Source organism: Clytia hemisphaerica, unplaced genomic scaffold (genome assembly GCF_902728285.1).
Source record: "Clytia hemisphaerica strain Z4C2 unplaced genomic scaffold, Clytia hemisphaerica genome assembly, whole genome shotgun sequence".
NCBI classification, from domain to species: Eukaryota; Metazoa; Cnidaria; class Hydrozoa; order Leptothecata; family Clytiidae; genus Clytia; species Clytia hemisphaerica.
Genome location: NW_027103414.1, coordinates 2479953 through 2506898, shown reverse-complemented (window position 1 = coordinate 2506898; position 26946 = coordinate 2479953). Strand labels below are relative to the sequence as shown.

General features: G+C 34.9%; 1 protein-coding gene across 1 annotated transcript; it reads left to right on the top strand.

The window, feature by feature from the left end:
• On the top strand, positions 1–25364 carry LOC136797603 (uncharacterized). Its single transcript, XM_067054196.1, has 5 exons — positions 1–124; positions 18294–18406; positions 23147–23421; positions 23905–24087; positions 24510–25364. Exons 2-5 carry the CDS (start codon positions 18319–18321, stop codon positions 24609–24611), a joined length of 648 nt encoding a protein of 215 aa, XP_066910297.1. The 5' UTR covers positions 1–124; positions 18294–18318; the 3' UTR covers positions 24612–25364.
• Positions 25365–26946: the final 1582 nt, after the last annotated feature.

The following is a 26946-nucleotide window of genomic DNA, read 5'->3' as shown; positions in this document are numbered from 1 at the left end:
TAACTCCGTTGCGTTAGAAAATGGATGTAACATTTGAATTTTTTGAACTTGCAAATACAAAAAAATGGAGAGAACTTTGAAACACGCAGCAGATTTTAGAAGTAATGATACAAAAAAGAAAAAGGTTGGTATGAATGCTCAGAGGGCTTTTTTATAATAACAACTCTGTATCATTCAGACCCGATGGAAAATAACCACTGATAAAATCATCATAAAGATTGTCCTCGTTGAGATAAGCTGCCTAAAATTTAATTTCCTTTAAATCACTTGAAACATTATCAGAACGTTGGTTATAATAACACCCCTTCTCACAAAAACACTGGGAACCTTTCCCAGCTGGAAAAGTTGGCCAAAATATCGTCCCCGGTGGAACATTACCAACCCCCACCCCCCAACTTGTGTCCCCCCCCCCACTGAAAATAATCAAACAAACTAATCCTCACTGCAAAATATTGTGATATTTTCCCATCCCCACTGAATTTTTTGACTTGAGAACAAAAGAATTTAAATCTCCAGGCATAAAATATATATATAATATATATAATATCAATCCTCATTGCGTTTCAGTCCGTTATTTCTACCTCCACTGGCTGAAAAAATATCACCAGGTCTGTGAGAAGGGGGTGTAATATTAAGGCTTCTCAAGACTCAGCCAATATGTGAATATCAAAGATAGTTGTTTTTGAATATTTTGGAGGAGCTGTATTATTGTTATAATCCCGGGGGGGGGGGTACGGGGTACTAGGGCAAGATGGGTTACGGGGATGCTCCGCTGGTCAGGGAACCTTTTTTACCCTCCACGAGTCCCAGGTAGGGTCGCAAAAACACCATAAATAGAAAAATCAGTTCCTCGTAGGGTGCCTATTTTTGGAAAATTTGGGGGAAAAGTAGAAAATTTGAGAAAATTTTGGAATTTCAGTCTCATTCAGGGTCACTTTTTTCGCAAATTTCGAGTCCCACGTAGGGTCAATTTTTCGAACCTCAGCGGAGCACCCCCGTTGGCTGACAAGGGTAGTACCCCCCGGGGTTATAATACCTTACCATATTTGCAGCCACAATTCTGGATCATTCGGAGACAGAAATGTAAAATGTACTAATCAAATCATTAGTAAAAATCATTTTTGGCGCCAAAATAAATTTCTGATTATAAGGGAAAATTTGAAGAAAAGGGAAAGCTGAAATAATGAGGTCATCAAAAGAAATTTGTTGAAAATGAAGACTTTTCTTCAATCAATAGGGGATTCACAAGCGCTCTTCTTAACTTCTAATTCAAGAGATAGCAGGGGGTTAGGAAATGAAAGAAAAATCAAAAACCATCTTGTCGCGTTACTTTATTGTTTTTCATCCTTTCCCCAATTCTCATTTCTAAACAAGATGGTGCTATTTTGCAGCATTCCATCAGAAATTTGAAAATGTTAGTTTAGTAGATGTAAATTTGATATTTTTTTGATGAAAACGAGCTTAAAGAAAGCTCGGGGAATTTTAGTCGTCGAGTCTGATATTTTTGTAGAAAAAAAATTTTCTGGTAAGAAAAGTTATACACGCTCTTTTTATAACAATGATGTTTTTTCGTTTCATGATGGATATTCTTAAGTTTTTTGGAAATGTCATCCTAAAATATTCTTTACGGTTAGGCTAGGATCAAATTCAATCTAAATCTAGCATGTAATACATACATTGAGCAAAAATACGGAGTTTTTTGTGAACGTTTTTAGCATTGCTGGAGGATAATTTAGCCATTTACAGGTAAAATGTTCTAAAAATTGAGTCAAATTCATCGTGATGTATTCTTATATAGTATATTCTAAAAAAAAAGCATTTAGTTCGGTCAGTTTAAGACAGGGATATCAAAGAAAAAATGGAGATACGAAGTTTGATTTAATCAAGATTTTCACAATAAAAAATGATACCTCAACTTTAAGGGCCCAGCAGTTTGTGTGAATACCTGAACATGCTTTTTTTGTTGCGTAAAGAATTTAAAATTAATTAATGAGCCCCGGAAATGAACTTTTTTATTTTATTCAATACTGTATGTGCATTTTCAGTCTTTTGTGTCAATGCGGGAATTTAGGGTCAGCTCTTATTTCTATCTAATTAAGATTGCGTGTTCAAAAAATTCTTAATTTAATTTGTTGGATGATGTTACATTTCGCACTTTAAGAACTTTAATATGGTAACTTCAAACGCATTTTAGCATCAAAGAATTTGTGACAATTTGAAGTTGTGATATTTCCAATTACATACACTTTTTTATAAAAAAAATCCAGAATTGGGATATTCTTAACTTTTTGTGTTTTGAGCCTGAAAATATTTTAACATGTTCTTATTTTTCTCATTTTTGAGTGTTTCCTTAGAAATCAGGTGTTTTGGAGTTCACAAAGACCTTAAATGTTCTTAACATATTCTCAATAATTTGGCCATCGAAGTCTTATGTTCTTATATAGTTTTTTCTTATAAAAAAACGCGTAATGGTAATGTTGCACTGTTTGTAAGATTCTTTTTTTAATAAAGCATAAATCTATTTTTTTACGCCAAACAAAATCTATTGATTTACATATATTAAAAAATTGGACTTGCGAAATATCACAGCTCCATGGAAATTTATTTTTTGATGTTTTTAATTCATTTTTGGGGTTGCAGTAAACCTTTTACCAAACTGTTTTTAGTATATTATACTATGCAAAGCTTAGAGCAATTGACGCTGGCGTTTTCAATAACTTATCTTATTAGTATGGCTTTATTGGTGAAATACTGCATGCGGAAAAGAGAAACTTTGAATTAGAGCTCCTGGACTTCAATAATCAGGTGTTTTATGGTTGAAAGAATAGACGATATCGGCTTTCCGAATTCTCCCCGAATGACTACCCATGATGCATTGCGCAAAAAAATTCACGGACGATATTGACTTTCCGCGCAATGCATCATTGGTAATAATTCGGGGAGAATTCGGAAAGCCGATATTGTCTATTTGGCGTAAAAAAGAAGAACGGAGCCCTTCAACCATTTGCTGGTTCTCTTCTCTTCATTCTGGAATACATTCCTTACCACATCTTTTGAGAGTGGTGTAAGCAGAATAGATTATCTGTTATGAGATTATTAAAGTTCAACTCTGTTCTGGGAACTCTGTTTATTTTCTTAAGGTATATTTACACTTGATTCAATCGGTACCTTGCAACTGTGGGTAAACAAATTGACTTCTCGACTTTTCGTCTTTATGTTAAGCATTTACCGTATCTACACATATGGTAGATTTACGGATTCTACATATCTACACATATGGTAGAAGTAAGTGTAAGAATGCGTTGGTCCGAAGGGTTAGTTTCGAGACTCCTGGATGGGAAATGATAAGCCACTTAATTTCACATCCAGAACGTCTGCAAGTGGATTTTACGCAAATGCCGGGTTGAAAGTAAAATCTATCCCTATACTTAAAAAAATGCAGTCCTCAAAAACAAAGGAACCGCTAGAAACAAACCGTCGTCGTGATTGCGGTGCGTTCTAGGCGCCTTCTGGATGGGAAATAAGTGGCTTCACTTTTTCTTGCCTGAGAAACGTTAAAGATTCTCTACTCTCTAGCCTATCGGGCTTTAAACTCAATGGGTAAACACTTAAAAGGGTTCACGGGGCTTTTCTTTCAGTTTTAAATTTATCCTTTTTTGTTGTGATTAAAACATCGCCAGGGGTCCTGATTTGAATGTTTATGGGTTGTAATAACTTTTCTTATTTCATATGTTATTGTACTGTCAAAACCTTTTAAACCCCTGTAGATTCTCAAAAGATATAGTTTTAACTTCTCCACAAGATAGCATATGAAAAACATGAAGTTTTGACAAATTTCACACAGTCTGACAATATAATAATTAAATTATGTTGGATATATGATAAATAAGGGTTGGTTATATAATTTGAAATTCTGGAGAGCTTTGAAAAATTTGAGCAATAATTTTCATTCAAAATATAAAGAAACATACAATTTTAGGTATTTGTCTTTACCAGGGATATGATATATTCAGATAGATTTTTCCCAGGGGGGGTGGTCGAAGATCCTATTCTATCTTCGTTAGTTTTGGAACTCTGCTCTCATAGTTTTATATCACTGTTTGTATAAATATTTCCTAAACTTGAAGAATTGCATTTTTAAGTTGGGTTTTCGTTTAATAATTTATTAGAAAATAAGATACATTTACAAAAAAAATGTAAAATGAAATTGGTACCCTAAATATTATTTGAACGATATACGCTTTCGGGGTAAAAAAAGAGCTAAAAATGAAAATTATTATGAGGGAAATACGGGGAAATATTGTGATCAAAAGATGGTATATAATTCTGATAGCTTTGATCTCATGAATATATTTATAATTTCTCAAAAAATTTTAAATACAATACAAAAAAAAAAAAAAAAAAAAAAAAAAAAATGAAAGTGTTTTTCTTTATATTCTCCATGCGCTATTTGATTTATTTATATGTTTTTCCTCATCTTTCCTATCCTATTATATGATTTTTTGGTCAATTTCCTTCAACTGAAATTTTTTTCATTTTTATTTCTTGAAAAACTGGAAATATTCTCTTGGCTAGCTTCAGTAAATGAATATTGTAATGATGATAATGATAATGAGAAAGATGATATGTAACAGATGTGGGAAAGAGATTAGCAAATTAACGATAAAAAGTGGTCCTCAGCAGCTTGCAGGGGTGTGATGGGGTGGCTTTTTTGGCGTGATGGCGTGAGTTTTCAATGGGAGGCGTGATCGAAAATGATGTGATGTGGACCAATTTTGGAAATTTCAGTGATCTATTGCAGCAAAAAGATTGGCGTGCTGGCGTAATGAGGGGGTTCCTTATATACCTTGAATCCTTTCGGGAAAAGATCTGGGGGAAAACTGTGGTCAACCGGTAGAGGTTAACCTTATTTATTATTCGACGGGGTCGGTGTTAGAAACATTTGTGTCTTCTATCTTTGTCCCTTTGTGTTATTTTAGGAATTTAATTTTTCAAAAAATTATATGTGAGTCTAAAATTTAAATTCGAAAATATAAAAATACTCTTAACACGTTTTTTACTAAATTTTTTTAGTTTTAAGCCTTTAAGTTCTTAACATGTTTTTATTTTTACTATTATGTTGTTTTTGGGCAATTTCCTAAGAAATTTGGAAGAAAACGTGAATCTAATTGAAAAATTGCGATAAAGATTTTCAATTGTTAACGAAATTTAGATTTCTACAGAGAAGAGGCTTTTAGGTATTTTAGATTTAGACTGTATTGGCAATAACTGTATTGGCAATAACTTTCACATTCAAAAACCAAACTTATTTACCAATACTATTTTTTTGCGTGTTTTTGAATTAATATTTATTTGCGTTTATCAAATCTTGATAAAACCTAACACAAATAGTGTTTCAAACATATGTCAAAAAAGAATTAGTTTTTGGGTGCAAATGAGAATTGATAAAAAACATGATGAAACAAAGTAACCTGACACCCGATGTCTTTCCCAACTTTGCGCGCGGTGGTCTCCAACTTACAAGGGGAATTCAGTTGTTTTCATATTTAGTATCAAAAGAATTTTGAAATTAGAGATCAATATATGAAAGTCGCATCTTTTAGGATCCTATTTCAAAGAGAATGAAGCGCTCTATAAAATCTTTTTCAAATTTTTATCATATTTTGGAAATTTTTCGTTTGAGGTAAGACTTACTTGGCGAGTTAGACAGATATTTAAATAATTTTAGATCATTCATAGTTACACGATTTCCAATTAGAATACTCTCAAACTTTTGGAGCCTTTCGGACATTGTTAAATTTTTGGCTTTTAAACTTGAAAATAATATAAATAAAAAACATTTTTGTTTTTAGCGCTTTGTGAGTATTTTGGTGCAATTTTCTAAGAGATTGCATGTTCAAGATGGCCGGAGGGAGCACTCGATTAAAAAATGACCATACGTTCGACCCAAAATTAGGCCTTCGAAATCGGACCCTAAATTTAGCCAAATTTGAGTAAATTTGAGCGAAAATTGACCCTACAGTGCAACTTCTTGAAAATCTTTGACCATTTTTGGGCAAAATATAACCAGATTTTCCAAATTTTACACTCTTAGAGTGCCCTTTATCTCATCTTTGCTCATTTCAACCCTTACAGTGCATTTTGGGAAACTTGAAGAAGGGACCCTTAAAGAGCCTTCGCAAATGTGCTTAGAATGTCCTTTCTTATAGAAAAAGAACGTGTGTACAGCTCCCGGGGGTACTAGGGTTGCGAGCTGACGGGGGGTGCCGCTTGACTTTCGAACTTTGGACCCTTACCGGGACTAAAAAGGAGAAAACAAAGGAAAGTTTTGGGAATTTTACAACCCTTAGCGGGACAAATTTGACCAAATTTGACCAAATTACGACCTTTAGGGTGGTAAAAAGTTGAAATTTTCCTATTTTTCTGACCCTTTTGGGGCTGAAATTTGATTTTCTGATTTTTCCGACCCTTAGCGGGACTTCGGAAGTCCAAAAAAGGTACCCTTAAGGGCGGCACATACCGTACCCTCCATTTGTCTAAGTACCCCCCCCCCCGGTGTACAGCTATTTGTTGTTTTTTTTGTTAGAGCTATAACAATCTATTTTGCTATCTATTTGTCGACCAGATATAGCTGCAGAGAGAATTGACGTTGCTTATAATATTGAAATTCTTTGTTCTTGAAAAATGAAAATGTTTAATAATAATATTCAAAGTTGATAGTTAGTGGAATTACAGTTTACAAAATTAACTTAAGATAAGAAATTCAATGTTAAACAGAATATTACAAAAATTTAAAATATGTTATGTAATTCCGTGTAATTTTAAAATATGTTGTATAACAGACATATTACACACTCATGCTAGGTTATGGTTTATTTTTAGCACCCAGTAAAGTGGTGTGTCAGACATCTTAAAATAATTGAAGCAACGCCCCTTCAACTAGCGCTCTAAATTCCAAGAGTGTTTTGACTAACAAATCTTTACCTTTCCACCCCTGGAATTCTTACAAAATTAAGCCAAAAGTATGTGAATTCAACCCAAAGACGGGGTTTACTGATTTACGTTAATGGGAGGTCAAGTCATTTCCGGGTAATTTTCTTTCCAAATCAAAATGTTTCAGATTTATTTTGATTTCATGCTGAAGTTGTTTAAAAATTGAAGTTTACGGTTTTGACTTTGTTTCCTTTAATTCTAAAGAAAGAATTTTCTGTTTCCGCCGCATGTATTTCCCTTCAAAATATGGAAAAACAGAATAAATTAATAAATGTGAGAGGGTTTTCTGGGCGGAGCACAGTCTAGTTAAAGAATCACGAAATAATTCTTTGATAATATATTTTGGATGGTGTGAATTTGTTAAGGGCTTGTACTCCAGTAAAGTAAAAAAAAACCGAGTGAAATTTATTTGAAACTAAGGCAAGGTCAAAAGGTGAAGTGACATGAAAAATATTAGTTCATTTTTTAGAAGACGTTTTTATCACTGACGGGTGACGATATGTAGGTTTCATGAATCTCCCCAGCTGGCACACAACGTTTATGTAACGTTCACAACGTTAGATTAACGTTAATAACGTTAGATTAAAGTTGAAATAATAACGTTGTGTGTCAGCTGGGTTAAATTGGTGCTGCATTGATACAGAATTGATGCGGGACGCAACAGCCTTGTTCCGTCAAGGTTTAGTAAGGAGTCCATTCTATTAATTCATTCTAGATATTCAGAAGTCAATGAAAGATTTTGGATACTTACAGGCCCAGCAAAAGCGGGGAGACTGGGAAGACTTCAGCCTCTCAACTGTTGAGCAAATGAGAGTTTTTTCTCAAATTCCTAGCGAATTTTATCTCATTTTGAGACTTCATTAGTTTCTATTTCTCAATGATCTTCTGTTCTATCTAGGCCAGTAGGGGCCTTCGTGACTGTGAAGTGAGCGAGATTTGATTGCATTTAATTTTAAGATTGACGGACATTGAACGTTGTTGAAAGTTTGAGCTTTTCCTGATTAGATCAATCTTCTTCATCTTCTAAATCATAAATTTGTTTTTAATGGTTTCTGTACTCTTTTCGAGGATGTGAAAAAGGGACTCTTATGGCTCGCACATACCTGACACCCATTTTGCCTAATTACCCAACCCCCCTCCCCTGGGCATTTTGTTCAGTACAGCAGTACAGTGGTTATCATGTTATAATGTGTAATGACTGAGAGGCGAGGTCTGTCTGTCTGACTGTCTGACTTTTCATCTTGTTATGTCTATGTAGTATTTATTGTTTGGTCTCAAATAATATTTCAAACTGAATTTTTAGGCAAAAATGAGAGAAATTAAGTTTAGTCAAAACCAGTTAACAAATTTCAAGTTTTTTTGCTGTTACAAGTTCTCGTTTCTCTTGATAAGTCACATACACAGAAACTCTCCAAAATAAGATAACCAACCCTTCCTTAGCGCGTATCTGTAATTGAAATATTTACCATTCTTACCTTAAAAGTTGTATAAATTTCTTATAGAATCATGACTCAGATCATGTTCTTACATAAACTAAGTTCTTATGAGAAGATTGACGTGTATTTTTACTTTGTGACGTGGTTCATTGCTTCAAAGCCTTCTCTAAATCAAATCATTTCTGACCACTTTGACAAAATAATGAGCTTAATTTGACAAAGATCATATTCTGGTTATACGCTAATTTGGCTGTCATAATGTCTATAGTATGAAAGTAGAAAATTTACATTGTTACTTTAACGGTGAAACGTAGCTAGCAAGGTAAGGAGTAGCGTGTTTATGTATTTGCACTTTTGATGACAGTAGAGTGACTGAAGGGTTTTGGAATAACCCGCTGTTCTGACCCGCAATATCGAGGACGGTAAAAGTGCTGATTTACCGTCGTCCTCAGTTGTTCAGGATCTAGTAAAATTAGAACCTTGCCGTCTCCGCCGCAGAAGAACACACATACATTACCCCAGTATACACTCGCCAGTATCTTGAGCATCATAGTGATTGAATATGAACTGTGATAAAAAAACGAGGTTTGATTTATTACGGAACAAAAGTATCCATGGCAACTGATGAAAGATCTTGTACCATAAAGTTTAGAATGTCGTAAGAGCAATATTTCGGGGGAAGTTTTTCCAAAAAATTTAAATGAGTTTGTAACAAATGGAACCTTGCTACTGATATTTAAACTGTTTGTTATTGCTGCTAGTGAGCGCGAAGAAATCTCTACGCTCACGAAATCACAGCTTGTATTGCAAAAAAGGACAATTTGTGATATTAAGAGGAAGTAAGGAAAACTGCAAATTATATAAAATGCAATAGATTAGAGAAGTCTGTAATGAAATTTAGCAGAAAATGTAAGTGCGATGAAGCAAACTTATATCCGGGGGGGGCACTCATACAGTCCGACCCACGGCATGTGCCGCCCTTAAGGTCTTTCAAGACCCTCGAAATGCACTGTAAGGGTGTACATTTAATATAGTGCACTACAAGGGTCTTCTTTTTGCGGGATACACTGTAAGGTTGTGTTTGGGGACTACTGAATCACAAGTCAATCACCCATTTTGATTTGTTTTACACATTCTGTCGGCATCTGAGGCTTATTTTTGAGTGGCTTCAGCAAACTAAGATATGCATTCAATATTTATAGTTATATTTTGTGTGAGTTATCTAGTCGATTCAAGGGCTACATCATGTTGATCTATTTTTTCTTTATATAAGAACCTCCAATATGGCACACAACGTCAAAACAACGTCCATCTAACGTCCTTAACGTCCAAATAACGTTATTTGAACGTTAAAACAACGTTGTGTGCCAGCTGGGCCAGTAAAATTTTGACGATGCTCGGTTTTTCTTAATTTCTTTGGCACCTTGAGCCTCAAATTGTTCTTATCCTGTGTCTTATTTATAGGGTGTAATTGAGGTCTTTTAGGCGTTATACCCAATTTTTACCAATTTGATCCTAATTTGCTTGAAATTTAGTAATTTCAGGCTTAACATTTTTCTGAAATTGTTCTTATTTTTTGGTGATTTTGAGCCTGATTGTTCTTATAAAATTCTTCTTATAAAAGAAAAGGAGTGTACTCACTTTTTGAGATTATTATCACCGAGTACAATTTGTTTTTTGGAAGGTTGTCTATTTTGTTGTCTGTTTTAGTGTGAATTTGGTCTAACATCTTTATCGTCTGATCTGAACTATTTGAGAGAGATTCGAATAGGCTTCCATATAGATCGTGGTTATGAGTTTTTTGTTTGGAATTTTGATGTCTCGTTTATTCATAGTAACTTCACAGTATATAAATGGGCTAACAAGATTAATTATATCGTCTGTTTCTCACGATGGCTTGCTGATAAACTGGATTCAACAAAACTTTTTTTCAAAAGAATACATCCATAACTTTTGGAATGTTCTTAACTGAAATGTTCTTATGCCTTTGAAATTAGTTAGTCGAAATTCAAAAAGTATTAGCTTAAAGTTAAAGTTAAGGTATCTACTTTCCAAATATTAAAACTCCAAGCACTTTGAAATATCTGTTCGGCCTCAAGACGCCGAGATACGTCCGAACTTTTTCCCTAGTCATCCGGTATAGTTTGTTCTTATAAAAAAATTGTGTTAAAATGTATTCTTATTTCTTTGATTCAAACAAAAGAATCTTCTTGGATGTTAGTAGTTGTTGGCAAATCGAGGAAAGGATAGTCAAATGGTTTTAGTTGATTGTAATCCACTAAATTCATGATTTTGTTCAAATAAACATTTGCGATTTGGTTTCTAAGGATTTTAATCTCCTTAAAAATGATGTTCGGTTAAGTAACTGTCAGTTTGTGACCTTATATATGAAATTGGGTTATCTTAACCCTTCGAGCAGTCCTATTTTTTTACGTAGAGCATCGTGTCCGTGAGAGGCAAAACCCCCTTAGTATTTTAAGATTGAGGGTGTGATATAGTTACAATTTCGACCAGTGATTGACATTGAAGTCGACGATGGTTCACTTGGTTTATGTTGTTTAAACTGGAGATGAGGAGATTGGCCCTGGATTTTTGTTGAATTTTATCGCCTGCATGATGCGATTTTCAAAAAAGCAGCTCATCAAATAATATCAAAATAAAAAAGTCAATAATGTTTGCCTTTGAATCAAGGGTGGTTTAAGTTGCACCCATTTGTCAAATGAAAGATGCTGGAGAAAGTGGTTCAAGCTAAGGGTGATTCATATATATATTCATTTTCATATACAGACCGGTCTGTAAAAAACACACCCCTTTTTCCAAAACAGCCGAACTACAGACATTTTTGAGTTGAAATTTGAGCCTGTGTCTTTAGCGTCAAAACTTTTGTAGTGTACAAAATTTCAAGTCGATCTTCTTCGCCATTGTTATTTCAAAGAGCCAATAAAGAATGCTTATTTTGGCATAACCGCTTGTCGCTTGTCTAATTTTGCTAAAATTTTGAGAGTAAGATTCTATTGACAATATAACAATAGCGTTCAGTTTGAGGTCGTTGTTGTTTTTTCTGCCCGCGTAGTTTGATTATTCGCCCGATAGTCTCATTTGGAAATGGCAATAGAGGGCTAATAATCAAATTGCAAGGGCAGAATTAATGACAACAACGAACGAAAACTTAACGCTATTACTATTATTATCCATATCGGACATTCAAACAACGTTTTTTTCTAGAATCAACCAATTGTTTTCGCTTCAATGCAATGTCTTCAACAAATTTTTAGCACCTTGCGAGCGGGCCGCAAATAACCAAAAAGTGTTTTTTTCTGACGTTAGTTTAGTCTCTTCGCTTCAATGCAACGACTTCAATTCAATTCCGAGCGGGCCGCAAATGACGTTATTGCTCTATACCCGGGCCGTTAATGATATTTTAGCCCTCTGAAGCCTGGCACTTTAGTTTCCTCAGCGCAGCTATGACAATTTAAGTCACAAAACCTTTCAATACCGCCCGCCGATTGAACCTTTAATGGCTTACTTAATGACCGCTATATGGATAATAATACATAATATTGAGTTAGCAAAACTTGTTCAAATTCAAAGTCTTCTGGGAAATTTATTCAATAGGATTTGACAAGGTAAAGGCCAGAGCTAAAGGATTTTTTTGCTAAAAATTCAGAAATATTGCGTATTTGATGTTTCAGTGTATACAAATTAATCGTATGACTGATTTCTTCTTCGACGGGAAAATTAACAACACTTTTTAAACCAATTAAATGCTTATGACACTGATTTATACAATTATTGTATGATTTTCTATGGCGATTATGGCAAAATAGACTCTCCGTTCATTTTCCCAAATTACCCTACTCGGGCCCTAGATAAACCGTTGCTAGTTAATTTGCATCTTGGATTTGGATCAAAGCTCCAATTTTTTATTCTAAAATTTTGGAATATTTTTTCAGAATGGAAGCTTAACTACTACCAGAAAGAGAAGTTCCCTTTTCTCCAGCCTTCTGTTCTTGGCTTTAACTGGAGTTGACTTTGTTCAAATAAATTGGATTTCTCATGAAAGATGTTTCTTTCTTGAGAAATATTCACGTGAAATTTTGAAATGATTATTGTGTCGATAACATATATTCGTCAGTCTCTCTTTATAGAAATCAGCTTGCGGTTATCAGTCAATACGTCACTCTATTTTTGTTGGAATTCTTATGGAATATCCCCTTTACCTTTTTTTTTTTAATATTTTTACCTAATTTTTCGATTTTTGAATCCTATTTTTTGAATTGAAAAACACAAGCTGGTGTTGATTTAGTTTGAGAATATATTTTTTGAGTCTTTAGTGACTGTGAGGAATTTTTTCAACGCGACATGTGATTTGAATGTTAATGAGGAATTTCTGTTGAGGTCTGCTGATTAAAGTGAATATTTTTGTAAAAGTGTGCAGACCAAAATTATATCTTAAGGATGTATTTTTAGGCGATTTGATTTTCAAAGAATGCTAAAAAACGAGCTTAAAAGCATTAGATGTTGACTGAAAAGAATTATTCATGATATATACTCATGATGCAATATTTTTCGAGGAAATACTCCAGTTTTTTGCCAGTACTGGTAATACTTAAGCTAGATAAAATTGTTAAACACTTACCAATGCTGTCAAAAACCGGAGTTTTTCCGTAGAAAACATTATACAAGAATATCATGAATTCAGTGGACATATTGTTGTTGGAGGTTTGGGAAGCTCTTGATATCGGGCAAAAAAAGTTTTCAGTTTTGCGTTATAAAATATTTAATATCTTCTAATACTTTTACAGCTGGGTATAAAGGCGTTATTTAAATGTAATCACCATTGCTCATGATTTGAGGAAGAAATAGGTAGATTGTTGGGGACGGCTTAACAATCACTTCAACCTTTCACTATCTTGAAATCAGATAGTGATTGTTCTGTTCACCAGGCGGAACCGGTATAACCTGATAACAGCTATTCGAAATTTTCTTACGCGCATGGTAAACCTCTGAAGGCGCTTGAAAATTATACATCTGAGGAAAATAGTCCTCCCACGGAAAATTCTACAACAAGAATCTTGTTGTGCACCGGAAAGTTAAAAACTGATACGACCCCCTATTCATAAACACAATCATGCAAATTTGTTGTCGTTCCTAGTCCTTTTAGACGAACGCGGTCCTTACCATTTCGAGATTGCATATTCGTCAGATAGTTATGTTTTCACACATCCCTTTAGAGCTTCAGCGGGGTGTGCAGAAATAAATCACAATCTGATCTCAGGTTAAACCGGGATGGATGTGGGAAAACATACTAATATTATCTAACAAAAAGCTATGTCGATTTTGTGAGGACCAAGCCTTGCTAGCAATAACTTCAAACAAAGTCCATGTTTATGTCTCTCGATATGAATGTATATCTCTTAAGTCCTGAAGCCTGAAGAAGGATAGTTTCTTCATAAATCACACTAGAAATCAAAGGAAAATTAGGAACACTGGCTTTTTGATTGTAATTAAAAACCCGTTGTTGCAATTTAAAACCGTTTTGAAAAATTATCTTGTGGTGGAAAAAGACCACACCCAAAAATGTACAGTGATTAAAATCGTAGCGTGGGCCGTCTTGATCTCTATGGGTTAGATTCTGTAATTTAGTTATAAAAGTTTAGATGGCTGTAATGGATGTTCTATATTGTAACAGTGAGATTTTTTTTTTTTACTGCATACCGTTATAATTCAGTAGCGGATCTCAACTCAACGGTGTTCAAAATTTAAGTGTTTACAAACACTTATAAATAAGGAAAAAGGCAGAAGAAAAAGGTATTCCGTTTCGTTTCATGGGACTGGGAATGACAACAAAAGTTACTTTATTGTGCTTGAAAATAGGGCGCCGTATCAGAAAAAAGTCAATTTTTGACATCGCGGCACGTAACAGACGGTTATTTTCAAGCATCTTCCGAGATTTACCGTGCGCGTAAGAAAGTTATGGCCAGCTCTGTTACCAGGTTAGTTAAATACCTTAAAGGCCCCCTTAAAGCACTGGTGGATTTAAGGCAATAGAGCAAGTACGTCAGAAACATGCGAGGAGTGCAACGCTCGTTAAAAGACAATAGGGAGGTTAAGTATCAAAGATAAATCAACGCGACGAACGGATGGGTTCTGAGCCGCAACCTGCAGTAAACATGTGGACCTGCATTTTCTAGAATCCAGGCTAAAACAGCTCAAGAACGAAAAACCGTGATAATCTTCGTTGTTGAACAAAGAAGATATAACATCTACTTTGCTACCCTTACCATCTTGCAGAGAAAAGGTCCGTTCGTCGCGTAGATTTATCTTTGATACTTAACCTCCCTAATGAAATTACAATAACAATTCTCTTTCTCTGATAAGTTCGACCAAGGACACTTGTATAGCGTAGCTGGACTGAGCACAAATTTATTTTCTTTGAACCATGTGTGTCGTCGTAATAATAGATATTGTCTTTCTTTGACCAATAAGAGGTCGTTCCTCATGTTTTTTCAACCAATCAGAAATACTTTTTAATAAAAGTACTTAGACAATGACAAACCATCGTCAGACAGATGGAATTTGCACGGAAAGTTTGTTGCTAAAGATATTTTATGAAATTCCTTTGACATGATAGCAATAATAAGAAAACAACAATCGAACAATTACTTTATAATGAGTTTTATCACACCTTTATACAATCAAATCATTAAAAAAGAGAAAATTTTCTTTCTCGTGAATGATGTTTAGATTTTGCTTTTAGCAGCTGTAGTATGATATATTCCGTTCCTTGTTCGACATCTAGCTATAGCCATTATAAGATTTGGGCACTTTGGTGAAAGTTTAGGCGAGTTTAGGCTATTTTTTACTAATTTTTTCTTCGTCATTTTCAACTTCAACCTTCTAAGAGTTGTTTAAAATATTTGAAATAACTTGAAATAACTTACGTAATTTACAATTTAACTTTTTCCAAGGACCCTTTTTTCAAGGTTTTTGGCTTATAAATTGATCAAACTTATATTTTATTTTAAAAATCTTCATTCAAGATAAAGTCAAATATAAGATCTTGCAAAAAAGTCCCTTATGAAAACTAATAAACTTTGCAACAACCAATTATTTCAATTAATTAAAAAAAAATATTCTCAACCGCTGACCGGGGTTCGCGGATTCGCTACGACAGACATGTGTTAAAAAGAGAAAGAGAAATAGCCGTTGTACTCAGTCCAGCTACGCTATACAAGTGTCCTTGGTTCGACAGGGCCTAAAAGCGCTTATTAAATAGATTATTTTGCGATTAAGGTTTAAGGGGTGGTTTTCATTAAACATAATTGCGTCATTTTTTGTGTAACTCTGGACTGGTTTTTCTTGTGTAGAGGGGCAATGGGTCTGTAACACAGAATCTGGATTTGTTTTTCGAAAGATTAACGATAGCTTTTTAATCTTAATAGTATTTGATATCAAAATAGTTGAGCTCGAGAGTGAAAAAAAACCATTTGATAAATGTATACTTAACACACCATTAAAAGTATTAAACGGATTATACCACTTTGAATGCTCTTTAAAATCAAAATTTTTTAAACAAGTACGTTTGTTACTAGTATGTTACCTTGGGATGGTTCAACTGTCTTCCCGGCATAACTTTCCTATTGCCACTTTACAACGGAAAAAACCAGCACCAACCAACATTGTAGATGGAAAATAAACTTCAATTTGTTAGGTGGTCAGAAGCCTTTACGCTTTTTCACGCATTAAAATGTAATATTTTTGCACTATGTCTGATAAAAGCGTAAATAACTAGAAATAATGCGCTAGGAATATTTTCCTAGAAATGATAAAGTTTAGCTATCCTACTGTAGTTCTGGTAATTCGATTCTCGCGTAGTCAAGCAACCTCGACGCTCTTTAAATGTTTTTTACGCGATGTCTGTTATAATAGCCGTCGAGCAAATCTTGTACCCAGAGCTACTTGCACCACTTTTTATTTATTTTCACTGACGGATGTTAAATACACCTTTTGTGAGCACTATAGTTTTTCTTATAAGAACAAACTATAAAGAAAATAAACCTTCGATGGAAAAAATGTAAAGACCAAGTTAAGAACGTTTTCAGGCTTTGCGGACTCCAAAACGCCCGATTTCTTAGGAAAACAGACAAAATACCCACAAAAGGGTGAAAATAAGAACATGTTAAGAACATTTTTAGGCTTAAATCTCAAAAAGTTAAGAACATATGAAGGCTTCAAAGATTTTGTATGTTCTTATAAAAAAACGTGTATAAGAATCATAAAAAAGTGATCTAAGGGGCTGGGTTCGAGTTTGCACTTTAGCCTTTCACCAAAAATGACATCGGAGTTGTAAAGCACGTGACAATCGAGCTTGCTTGGATAGCTCTCGCACATGTTTCAATCTCATGTCTTCGAAAGTTGAAAAGCACTACACTTAACTGTGAGGTGAAATATGAAAAGAAATATTAACTGACCATAAGCTTTATGCGCCTGTAGTAATGAATACACTCCCGCTAGTTGTTAATGTTTGAAGCGCACAGGAGCTACATCGCAAGTTTTTTTCATAAGAACAACTATAATTAGGTAGATGCAAAAAAATAAGAATAATTGGAGGACAACCAGAAACTAGGATGACTGAACTTTATCGAATTGAGAATTGGGAATAGATTAGGATATCTAAAATTAAGAACATAGTTTCTAAGAACAATTGTAGATGTCATTATATATAAGAAACAGCCGACACGATAAAGGGTTCTTATAAGAATCTTTTCGATAATAATATAGCATGTGAACTGAAATTGTGTTTGAGAACTCTGACTGTGAGGGAAAGCGTGATTTTAGAGAGAATTTTATTTTAGAATTTTTTCTTTCGGATAAACTTTTCACTGTTGTGCTAGGTTAGTAGTTTGTAATAGTTGGATAAATATACCTTGAAATCATAATATTTGGTACACTATTTATGATAATTTCTTTGAATTATCAAAAATGAAATCGTAGATTTCGGAAAAATACATTATTAAAGGAAAGGTACTATAAGGAAGGAATTCAAATTTGCGGGTGACCAGAAAAAGCTTTTTAAAAAAGCTTTTCCAAAGCGGCAATGTACGTGTTCGAAAAGTAGGATGTTTTCAGTACTGACAAAAGTAAACTTGACGCGGCCACCAAAAGACAGTTGTAATACGGTATGATTTCTTTGGCATTAAGGAACCAAAAAATTATTTCAGTTAAAGAGTTTGGTCAGTTCAGAAGGCACACGCAACGTTGTTTCAACGTTCATCTAACGTTATATGGACGTTGTGAACGTTAGACAAACGTTAAAACAACGTTGTGTGTCTGTTGGGATGAGAATCTGCTAATATCACGTAAATGAGGTAATTATAACTGGCTGTTCATCAGACACGGCGCCTAAAACCACATCATTAGTGTAGTATCAGAGGAAAAGGAAGTAGGATATTTTCGATATTCAATAATTTTCATATTCGATTTGTGTCTCTACCGGCAAAGTAATGGAAAACGGTTCAGTTAGTTTTTGGTCGTGTTCGCTTTACATATGCCTCTGTATGTTGTTTAGTGCTCATTTTAGCATTTTATTGCATCCAGTTTTGATTTTTGCCTGCTTTAACTCTGATGTTATACTTTTTTCTAGAAAGTACTTTACTTGGATATTTTCTACATTTCGTGTTATGTTTACATTTGTACAAGGCTTGTACATGTACATTTGCAAGGTTTTCCACCTCTGTTTGAATGAATACTTTTAGGAAACTCCAATGCTTTTAGAGCCAAGCTAAAGTTAAATCTCAATGAAAATAAAGTTCTTGAAACCTTAAAAGCGTTTACCTTTATATTTTGAAACGTTCCTTATAGCAAAAACTATAGATAGGCAGGAACAATGATACGAGCAACATCGAGTCACGTGAGATGGGTTGATATCAACAATGTCCAATATCGATATCAAGCGTTACAATTCCACAGTGAAGGTAAACATATAGTTTTCTTATAAACCTGCCTCAGAACCCTGATGAAACTTCTTCCCAAAGTGTAGATGAACTTTTATCAAAATCCCAATGCGGGGATAGAAATTATATGGTTCCAATATGTGAAAAATCCACTGGAGGTGGTTTTGAGTGCATTTTTTTCCAAACAATTTAATAGAAAAATTTCCCGGTAGGGAAAGATATTTTGAAGATATTTTTTCCACCGGGGACGAAATTCTGGTTACATTTTTAAGTGGGATGGAGGTCCCGCCGGGTCTTTGACACAGGGGTGTGAGTCAGTTGGTGTTAAGGTAAGCATTTTATCTGGTATTTCGATGGCGGATCAGTGACCGCCTTCGCTAAAGCTCTAGAGGCGCGTCAAAATTTCTTATTGGAGAAGAATGATAGTCGGTCTTTAATATGCCGCTTAAGTCGGTTTCAACTAGCCTGGTGCGTAGGATTGATTGAAAGTATCTCGGTTGAACTCGCCGATCTCCAAAAACGACTGGAGATTCTAGAATTTATGTAATTGTTTGCGATACTGGTCAAATATTACTTACAACCATGGAAAGGGGATTTTCTTGCGAAATTTTAAACACCACAAATGGTTTTTAAGCTTGTTAAAACTACTTTTGGGAAGTAGAGTTTTAATTCTGAGTTTCGACATGAGACTTAAGATATGTATCTCAGGATTTAAAAGCTCAAATTTGCTCCAATAAGGCTATATATAACCTAATACAACCTAGAAGCCACTGAACCCCTCCGAAATCGAAATATTCAATGAAAGAAAGTGGAAGTGCTAGAATAGCAATTCTCGCTCGAACTTTAAATTCTGAGAAACGTTAAAATACACTAAAATCTCAATATATTTCGACCATGATTGTAGATGCACGAATATATTTTGTAGTCTGAATCGCAGACCTCTACAAATCCACAAGTAGTATAATATCTAAGGAGCATTGATCTGTTAGGGGGATGCCAGCAGCTTCTTTGTTTTGTTGACAAATTATAACAAATTAGAAATTCGGAATGTTCTTGGATTATACAGGTACGAGCCGGGAAGTATCTTATCCATTTGGTGGACTAACTTTCTTGGGGTTTTTCTTGTTCCTTATGGTAATAAGAATATTTTAAGCTTCTGGGCCACCTGGATTTCTCACCTTGGTATCCATAATGGCGGATTTTTGGTCATGTGACCCCCGTAGGCAAAACTGAAAATTCTTCCAACCCAAATATAGGCATATCATATATCAATCGATCGGAAATTTGATACTGATTAATTTTGAGATACAAAGTTGGGTCTGAAAACTTTCCTATCTCGAGATAAAATCACTTTCGTTTTCTCAGGTTTGGCTGCAGTTGTAGGCGGGCTTTCATGGAGTGAGGCAATTCTTTTAGTCATATCTCAAGAAATAAGCTTTTAAACATATCAAAACTTTATGTGCTCCTAGAAAAGGCATTAAAAATTGTTTGTGCAAATTTTCAATAAGTTTGCAGTAAAAATGTGTATTTTACAGACCAGAGTACAATTTCCTTACCGTCGAAAAAAGATCTTTTTCTCTCAAAACTGGCCTTTTTGTCTGAAATGAATGAGCGAAACCCGGGGGGGCACTCGATCTGAAAACGACCATACGTTCGGCCCAAAATTTGGTTTCTAAAATCGGACCCTTACAGTGCAGTGAATTTCCATGAAAAATCATACCCTTGCAGTGCACAAAATTTTTGCAATTTTCCAAGAAAATGTGGAATTTTTCCTCCAAAATTGACCAATTTTGTGCCAATTTTACAAAAAATTGGCCTTTTATCACAATTTTCTACCCTTACAGTGCAGTTCAGTGCAGTTTTGTAATTTCCTACCCTTACAGTGCACTAGCTGAACTATGAAAAACCAATCCTTCAGGGCCGAACGTCTGGTAGGTCATTTACCTTAAGTGCCCCCCCCCCTGGCAGGCGAAATATTTCCCAATAGGGTTTAGAACCAATCACTTCTTCGTAATCTCACTCAGAGGGGTACTTAGCAACAAGTAAGGGCTAAATGTATCCGGTCAGCACTTTATAAGTATGATTTACGGTAAGACATGATCCCGAAAACGGTGAAATTTCCAAATAATTGAAAAATAATGAAAAATTCTCTCGTTGCATCTCAACATTAAACGAGAACCTTCTGTTCTTTAGATTGACTAATGCAAAGAATTATGAATAATGTAAATCGTTACAGTGTGTATTTTACAGACCAGATTTAAGTGCTTCTGGGAGCTTGTCTTGTTCTAAAACGCTTTGGATTACTACAGAAATACCCGAACTTGAGAATTTACTGAGTAATCCATCAAAATTCGCCAATTCCTTTATCTTTATTGTTCATGCAAGAAATGAGATTTAGAGGGCTTAGTATCTGTGTTGTCTGTGGGGCCAAAAAACGTCGGCATAATATGGCTTCGAGAGGCGATAATCCTAGGCCATTGTAGGAAGCCTAGTGATGGAGCCATATTTGTGAACCTGCTTGGGGCTATTCTGGTTACTGTTACAATTATAAGAGGCGTATAATGGTCCAATGCATCATTGTATATCCGCTTTAACTACATGAATGCGACACAGCGCCTTCAGCTAGTCGAAGAAGTTAGACTGTAGGAATTTTAACTAAAAGCGCTTTAAAGAAGTTATTGCCATCAAAATATCCCCGTTTTCTTACAAAAATCTAAGATTTATATCTTGATTTTAAAATTCTTATTTGCTTCGGACATGGCTTGCTGATGGTGATTCCCATTTTTTCAAGTCAATAAAAAAACTAATTGGAATGGCAAAAGTGATTCAATAGTATACACGCAGTTGAAATTCTCCATTTCAGCGTATAAAAAAAATTTGAAAATAATTATTTTGTGACTTGAGAGTAACTAGCCGTATGCGCAGCGACGCACGCTGCGTGTCCCAATCCAGCAAATCACTATATACATCTAAAGAAAACCCAACGGAAGAATGATAGCTGCTGATTGATGATAAGATTTTGATTTTATTAAAGAAAGGAGAAAAAAGTTCAACACCATGAAGAGGAGGCTTTGTAGAGCTTTGTTAGATTTTCGAAAACTTTTTATAAAACGTTGTAAACACACACGTTTTAGCATATTAATATATATATTTACAAACTATCAAGCTATCTATCAATCATTTTACCTAAGTAATTCAAAGAAATAGCATTGTGACGGAATATCAACGGATTTTTTATACCAATTTTAAAATACAGGCGGCAACGAAGCTCGCTTCAAAGACACAATGGAAGATAGACGTCCAGTTATGATTTATCCCATGTGAAGGCGCAGTAGTGTACCAAGTATTGATCGTCGTCTAGGAGATCAGGACTAACTCCAACTCGGTGCTGTGTTTCACTTAATGAAAAGTAAATACTACTTTGCTAGGACCAACCCATACCATGTGATGGTCGTAGGGTGGACAGAAACTCTACAGGCCGTTCAGCGACTGTGCGACAAATCTGTGCTAGTGTCTAGCAAGCTTGCAAGAAATAAAAACTTTGGGGCTTTGTTCTTTTTTAGGAAAATAATTCAAATAAGTCTGACGTCTGGCGCATACAAAGCTATCCAGGCTTAGTGGTCTCAAAGCCAGACTAATTTCATCAAAATTTTATGCTTATGTAGCTACGCAGTTCTGGAAGTTCTAAGCACTTCTCGAAGTCTCAAAGACAGGCTACACAGATTTCTCGTTACATGCATGAATAATAAAGATATAGGAATTAGAGGATCTTGACAGATTTTACTCAGTAAAATTCTCCAGCTCGGGTTTTTCCGTGGTAAATCTAAACATTTTAGGGCCATACCACCTAGAAGCACTTAATTCTGGTCTCTAAAATACACACAGCGATTTACATGTATTCTTGATTCTTTGCATGTGTCAAACTAAAGAATAAGGCTCAACTTTGTTTAATGTCGAGATACAATGAGAGTCTTTGTCAAATATTTGAGTAATAGCTTTGGAAGTTTCACCGTTTTTTGGATCAAATCTTACCAAAAAAAACATGCTTATAAAGTGCTGACCAGACACATTTAGCCCTTATATATTCCCAAGGTACCTCTCTGAGTATAACATGAAGAACCGAGTGGCTCTAAACCTTATTAAGCATCCTTTCACTAATTCATTTCAGACAAAAAGGCCAGTTTTGAGAGAAAAAGATCTTATTTCAACGGTAAGGAAATTGTACTCTGGTCTGTAAAATACACATTTTTACTGCAAACTTATTGAAAATTTGCACAAACAATTTTAAATGCCTTTTCTAGGAGCACATAAAGTTTTGATATGTTTAAAAGCTTATTTCTTGAGATATGACTAAAAGAATTGCCTCACTCCATGAAAGCCCGCCTACAACTGCAGCCAAACCTGAGAAAACGAAAGTGATTTATATCTCGAGATAGGAAAGTTTTCAGACCCAACTTTGTATCTCAAAATTAATCAGTATCAAATTTCCGATCGATTGATATATGATATGCTTATATTTGGGTTGGAAGAATTTTCAGTTTTGCCTACGGGGGTCACATGACCAAAAATCCGCCATTATGGATACCAAGGTGAGAAATCCAGGTGGCCCAGAAGCTTAAAATATTCTTATTACCATAAGGAACAAGAAAAACCCCAAGAAAGTTAGTCCACCAAATGGATAAGATACTTCCCGGCTCGTACCTGTATAGATGAAACATTACGTAACATCACGAATTGCATTATTTTCTTATTCAATTTTAGTTATGGAAGTTTTACTTGAAGAATCACGTGAACGTTTTTCTTCTATGGATTCTTGGAGCAACGGCGGTGACGGATCACGTAAACCCTCACTCAACAAACGTAGCTCTTCTGTTACGTCAAATGGTAGTTTTGACTCAACGACGTCGCGGAGTCGTAAAACATCTGTGGTCCAGATCAAAGCAAAAGACGACACAAGTGATTACCATAGTGACGATGAGGTTTTTGATGGCGATCAAAATAATAATGAAATCAACATGGAGGATTTTCGGACAAGGGTAAGCTGAGTTTCCTTTTTTATTCAATATTCGGCCTGTGAAAGTCATATAATTTTATTACGAGGAGATTTTGGTGGTCGTCGTTAGAGGTCCGGAAATGACTATTTTCTGGTTCAGTATATATGGTGGAATTTGACGGGATTGTTCAGCAAAACGGAATTAGCAAAAATCGGTCGGTAATATAAGTTGTTTGCGAGTATATAATAGTTGAATTTCGATGGTAGAAATATGGTTTTTATTTGAAAATTCTCACTCTTTAAGTAACCATCCTGGATAGAACTTAAGTGGCTTCTTTTTTTTAAGGAAAAATAAGAAATATGTATTTCCAACGAACCGATAGCACTATTGGGAGAGCAATCGCCCGGCAAGGGAGAGGTCGTGGGTTCAATTCCCACTCGATTCGTTACCTTTGAGAAAACTGGGAAGTACATTAGTGCAAGATCCGTTGATTCATTACCTATAAGAAATATTGTTTCTTTTAAGGTCTGTTATGTTGGTAGCTGTTCCATCCAGAAGACATCAAGAATCAGCATCTCAGATGACCGCGAAGACACTGTCGAACAAATCGACGAGCTCCCTGATCTTAAGAGTGGTATAAAGTTCTTCAGGGATAGAAGTAATAGCTTGAAGGAACAACAAGTCAACGAAATAGAGCTCATCAAAAAGGTAATTTTTGGCTGATGATATTGATATTTTGAGAAGAATTTTGAATACCATCCATATTCCACAAGATTGATTATTATCTTGCAAGAAAGACTAAAAGCTACTTTGAGTAGCTAAAATATAATGATAATCAAAAAACCAAGATGTAAAACTAATTTGCAATACTCTTTCTCCGAAATAAAAAAAACATTATCTAATTCACTTTTTACCTTCTAAAACAACTAGAATCTGGCACTGTAGCAAAATCTAGATGTAGAACTATCATATACTACCGGGTCATCCAGTCTATAAAAAACCTCAACTTGACCCCGGGCTATCTTGCAATAATGCATAATATAGAAATATAATGATAAAGTAAATTTTACCTTTTAGAATAAAGGCAATTTCGAATCAGCAATATCAAAATTATCTTTCTTTCTTCGTAGAGAAAAGAACTTGGACGATCGAAATCTTTGAACTCAAAACAACGTCTATGGGAACTGCCAAGGGAAAGTACAATTCATGAAGTTATTCATTCTCCGAACTAGAATTGATTCATGAATTGTTTTCTATGCTGATTGAAGATCTGGTTTATACGAGGCTTTGGATGGTGAGCTTGAGTCCTTGAAGTGTAAGAAATGATTCTTGGATCCTTGATGGAATCATTGCTGGATCTTCAATAGTTAATGAAACGGGGCGAGAAATTTGAATTGCTGGTTATCGAAAAGTTTTAAGAGGCTTTTCAAAAAACCCCTTCTTATATTTTAAACTTACAAGCCTTCATATACAAACGTCAAATAAAATGTCCTTCATCATGGCAATAAACATTGTCGTACGAATGTCGAGAATTGGGTTGGAAAAAATGTACACAAAGACAAAAAAACAAATCTTCCGAGGTATTGTAGCTTTTAATCATTGCAGATGACTGCATTTATTACTATGGACATGCATATGGTGACTTTGAAACTCCCCTGATCATAATTTCATTACAAAGGTTCAAAGGATACAGTGAGATTTTTTATCCCATATGATATTTGGGGAGTATGATTTATATTAAATTCAAAAAATCAGGGACATGGATTTGACAATAACCACAATAAACTACTTAATATGATGTCAGCTAAAATATCATATTTTTATATTTGATGACGACGTTGCTTGACAATATTTTTGACATTGATAATAAAGTTAACTGATTGATTGTAAATAATGATAATATGACTTTAAAGAAACTGTAAATTTTATGACAATATATATTCTTAACTTGTAGAACAGCTTGACTCCTTTTGCCTTAAATTCCATGTTAAATTTGAAAATCTTTTTATTGACCAGGTTGATTCTGGGTTAATGAAACTTCGGATTGCCAAAGATTTTATCATTTAGCTTCCATCTTAGTAAGGGGTAATTGTTCTAAATTTCCAAGTGGCTAAAGGACTGGTTTTACCTTGTCCACCGTCACTTTGACCCTTCAAGTGCCACGGTCATTCTTTTCTAAGTTTTTTTAAAGAAAATCGCTTGTTCAAACTTTAAAGGCTTATATCTCCGAATCTAGAAAGAGTTTAAAAGCTCGTTTATAGTTCGCTGCGTGGACCGGCCTGAATGATAGAAAGATGCCCAATGGTAAAACTTCAAATTAATTCGCTGGAGGACAGAATCAACTAAAGAAGGGCTAAGTTTAGAGGTTCTTGGATCACTCGTTGACCAAAAACGGTCAAAAAAAGGTCAAAATCTAAAAAGAGTGGATTTTTGTCAAATTTTTGCATTTTTTTTTACTTTTTGGCTTAAAATCTCGCTGGAAAGACTTCCTTTTGATTTTTTTTTTTTTGCTTGACCATGAAGCCCAATCCAATTTCTACAAGTTAGACCAAAAATGACGATTTCTAACTCAAACTAGGCATAGCCCATGTCTGATATATACGACATTGGTACTTAAAGGGTTAAAGATATGAAAATAATTTTTCCAAGGGTTTCTTTGAAAATGTTTCCAATTTCCATGGGGTATCCACACATTTCCAAGAATTCTTTTTTGACTTAAAAAGGTTCGTTCACCCCCTCCCCCCATGTATGAATTTCCAATGGAACATTCCAATCAGTATCAATAAGTTAACATCCCTAAGCGAAAATCTCATTTTGTTTTGAGCAATCTTTGGCAGAAATTATCAGCAGGATCATTCATAAACACACCCCTGTCTCACAGCTCCACTGGAACTTTTTTCCTTAGAGGTGATAAAAATTCCTATTGAAATCCTGATGGGGATAATAAAAATTCTATTGTTACAAATCCAGTGGGGATGGTTTCGAAGTACAATTTTTAAACGTTGAATTTCGAATGGGGATGAAATCAAAGTCATTTTCCCAGGGGGTGAAATTCCAGGGTATTTTGTCTACTGGGAACGAAATTTTTGCCAAATTTTCCAGTGGGGCTGGAGTCCCAGTGGGTCTGTGACACAGGGGTGTATAAAAGGCTTGAGAATTAGTTTTCAATTTTAGGGCTTTCATTAAAAGCTCTTGGAAAGGCTTTTAAAAGTATATATTGTGGTCTACCCCCGGGGGGGGGGGTACTTAGGCAAAATGAGTGTCAGGTATGTGCGAGCCATAAGGGTGCCTTTTCTCATTCCTCAAAAGTCTCTCAAAGGGGTACAAATTCAAAAAGTAGTCTCTGAAAGGGTCCCAAAGTCACGAAAATCTAAAATTTCTCTCTCAAAGGGTCACGATTTCCAAAAAATTTGACCAAAAATTGGTGAAAATCAAACCAAGATTTGGAAAAAATGGACCAAAATTTAGGAAAAAGTCTCTCAAAGGGTCCCAAAATCACCAAAATTTTGTCTCTCAAAGGGTCGATTTTCGATTTTCGGCTCGGACATACCCGTCACCTCGTAAACC

Excerpts from the sequence above, each read along its gene's own strand:
- LOC136797603 (XM_067054196.1), top strand. The coding sequence starts at position 18,319 with ATGATACGAGCAACATCGAGTCACGTGAGATGGGTTGATATCAACAAT. Across the intron at positions 23,422-23,904 it reads TGGAGGATTTTCGGACAAGG|GTCTGTTATGTTGGTAGCTG; the intron begins GTAAGCTGAGTT and ends GTTTCTTTTAAG. Across the intron at positions 24,088-24,509 it reads AAATAGAGCTCATCAAAAAG|AGAAAAGAACTTGGACGATC; the intron begins GTAATTTTTGGC and ends CTTTCTTCGTAG.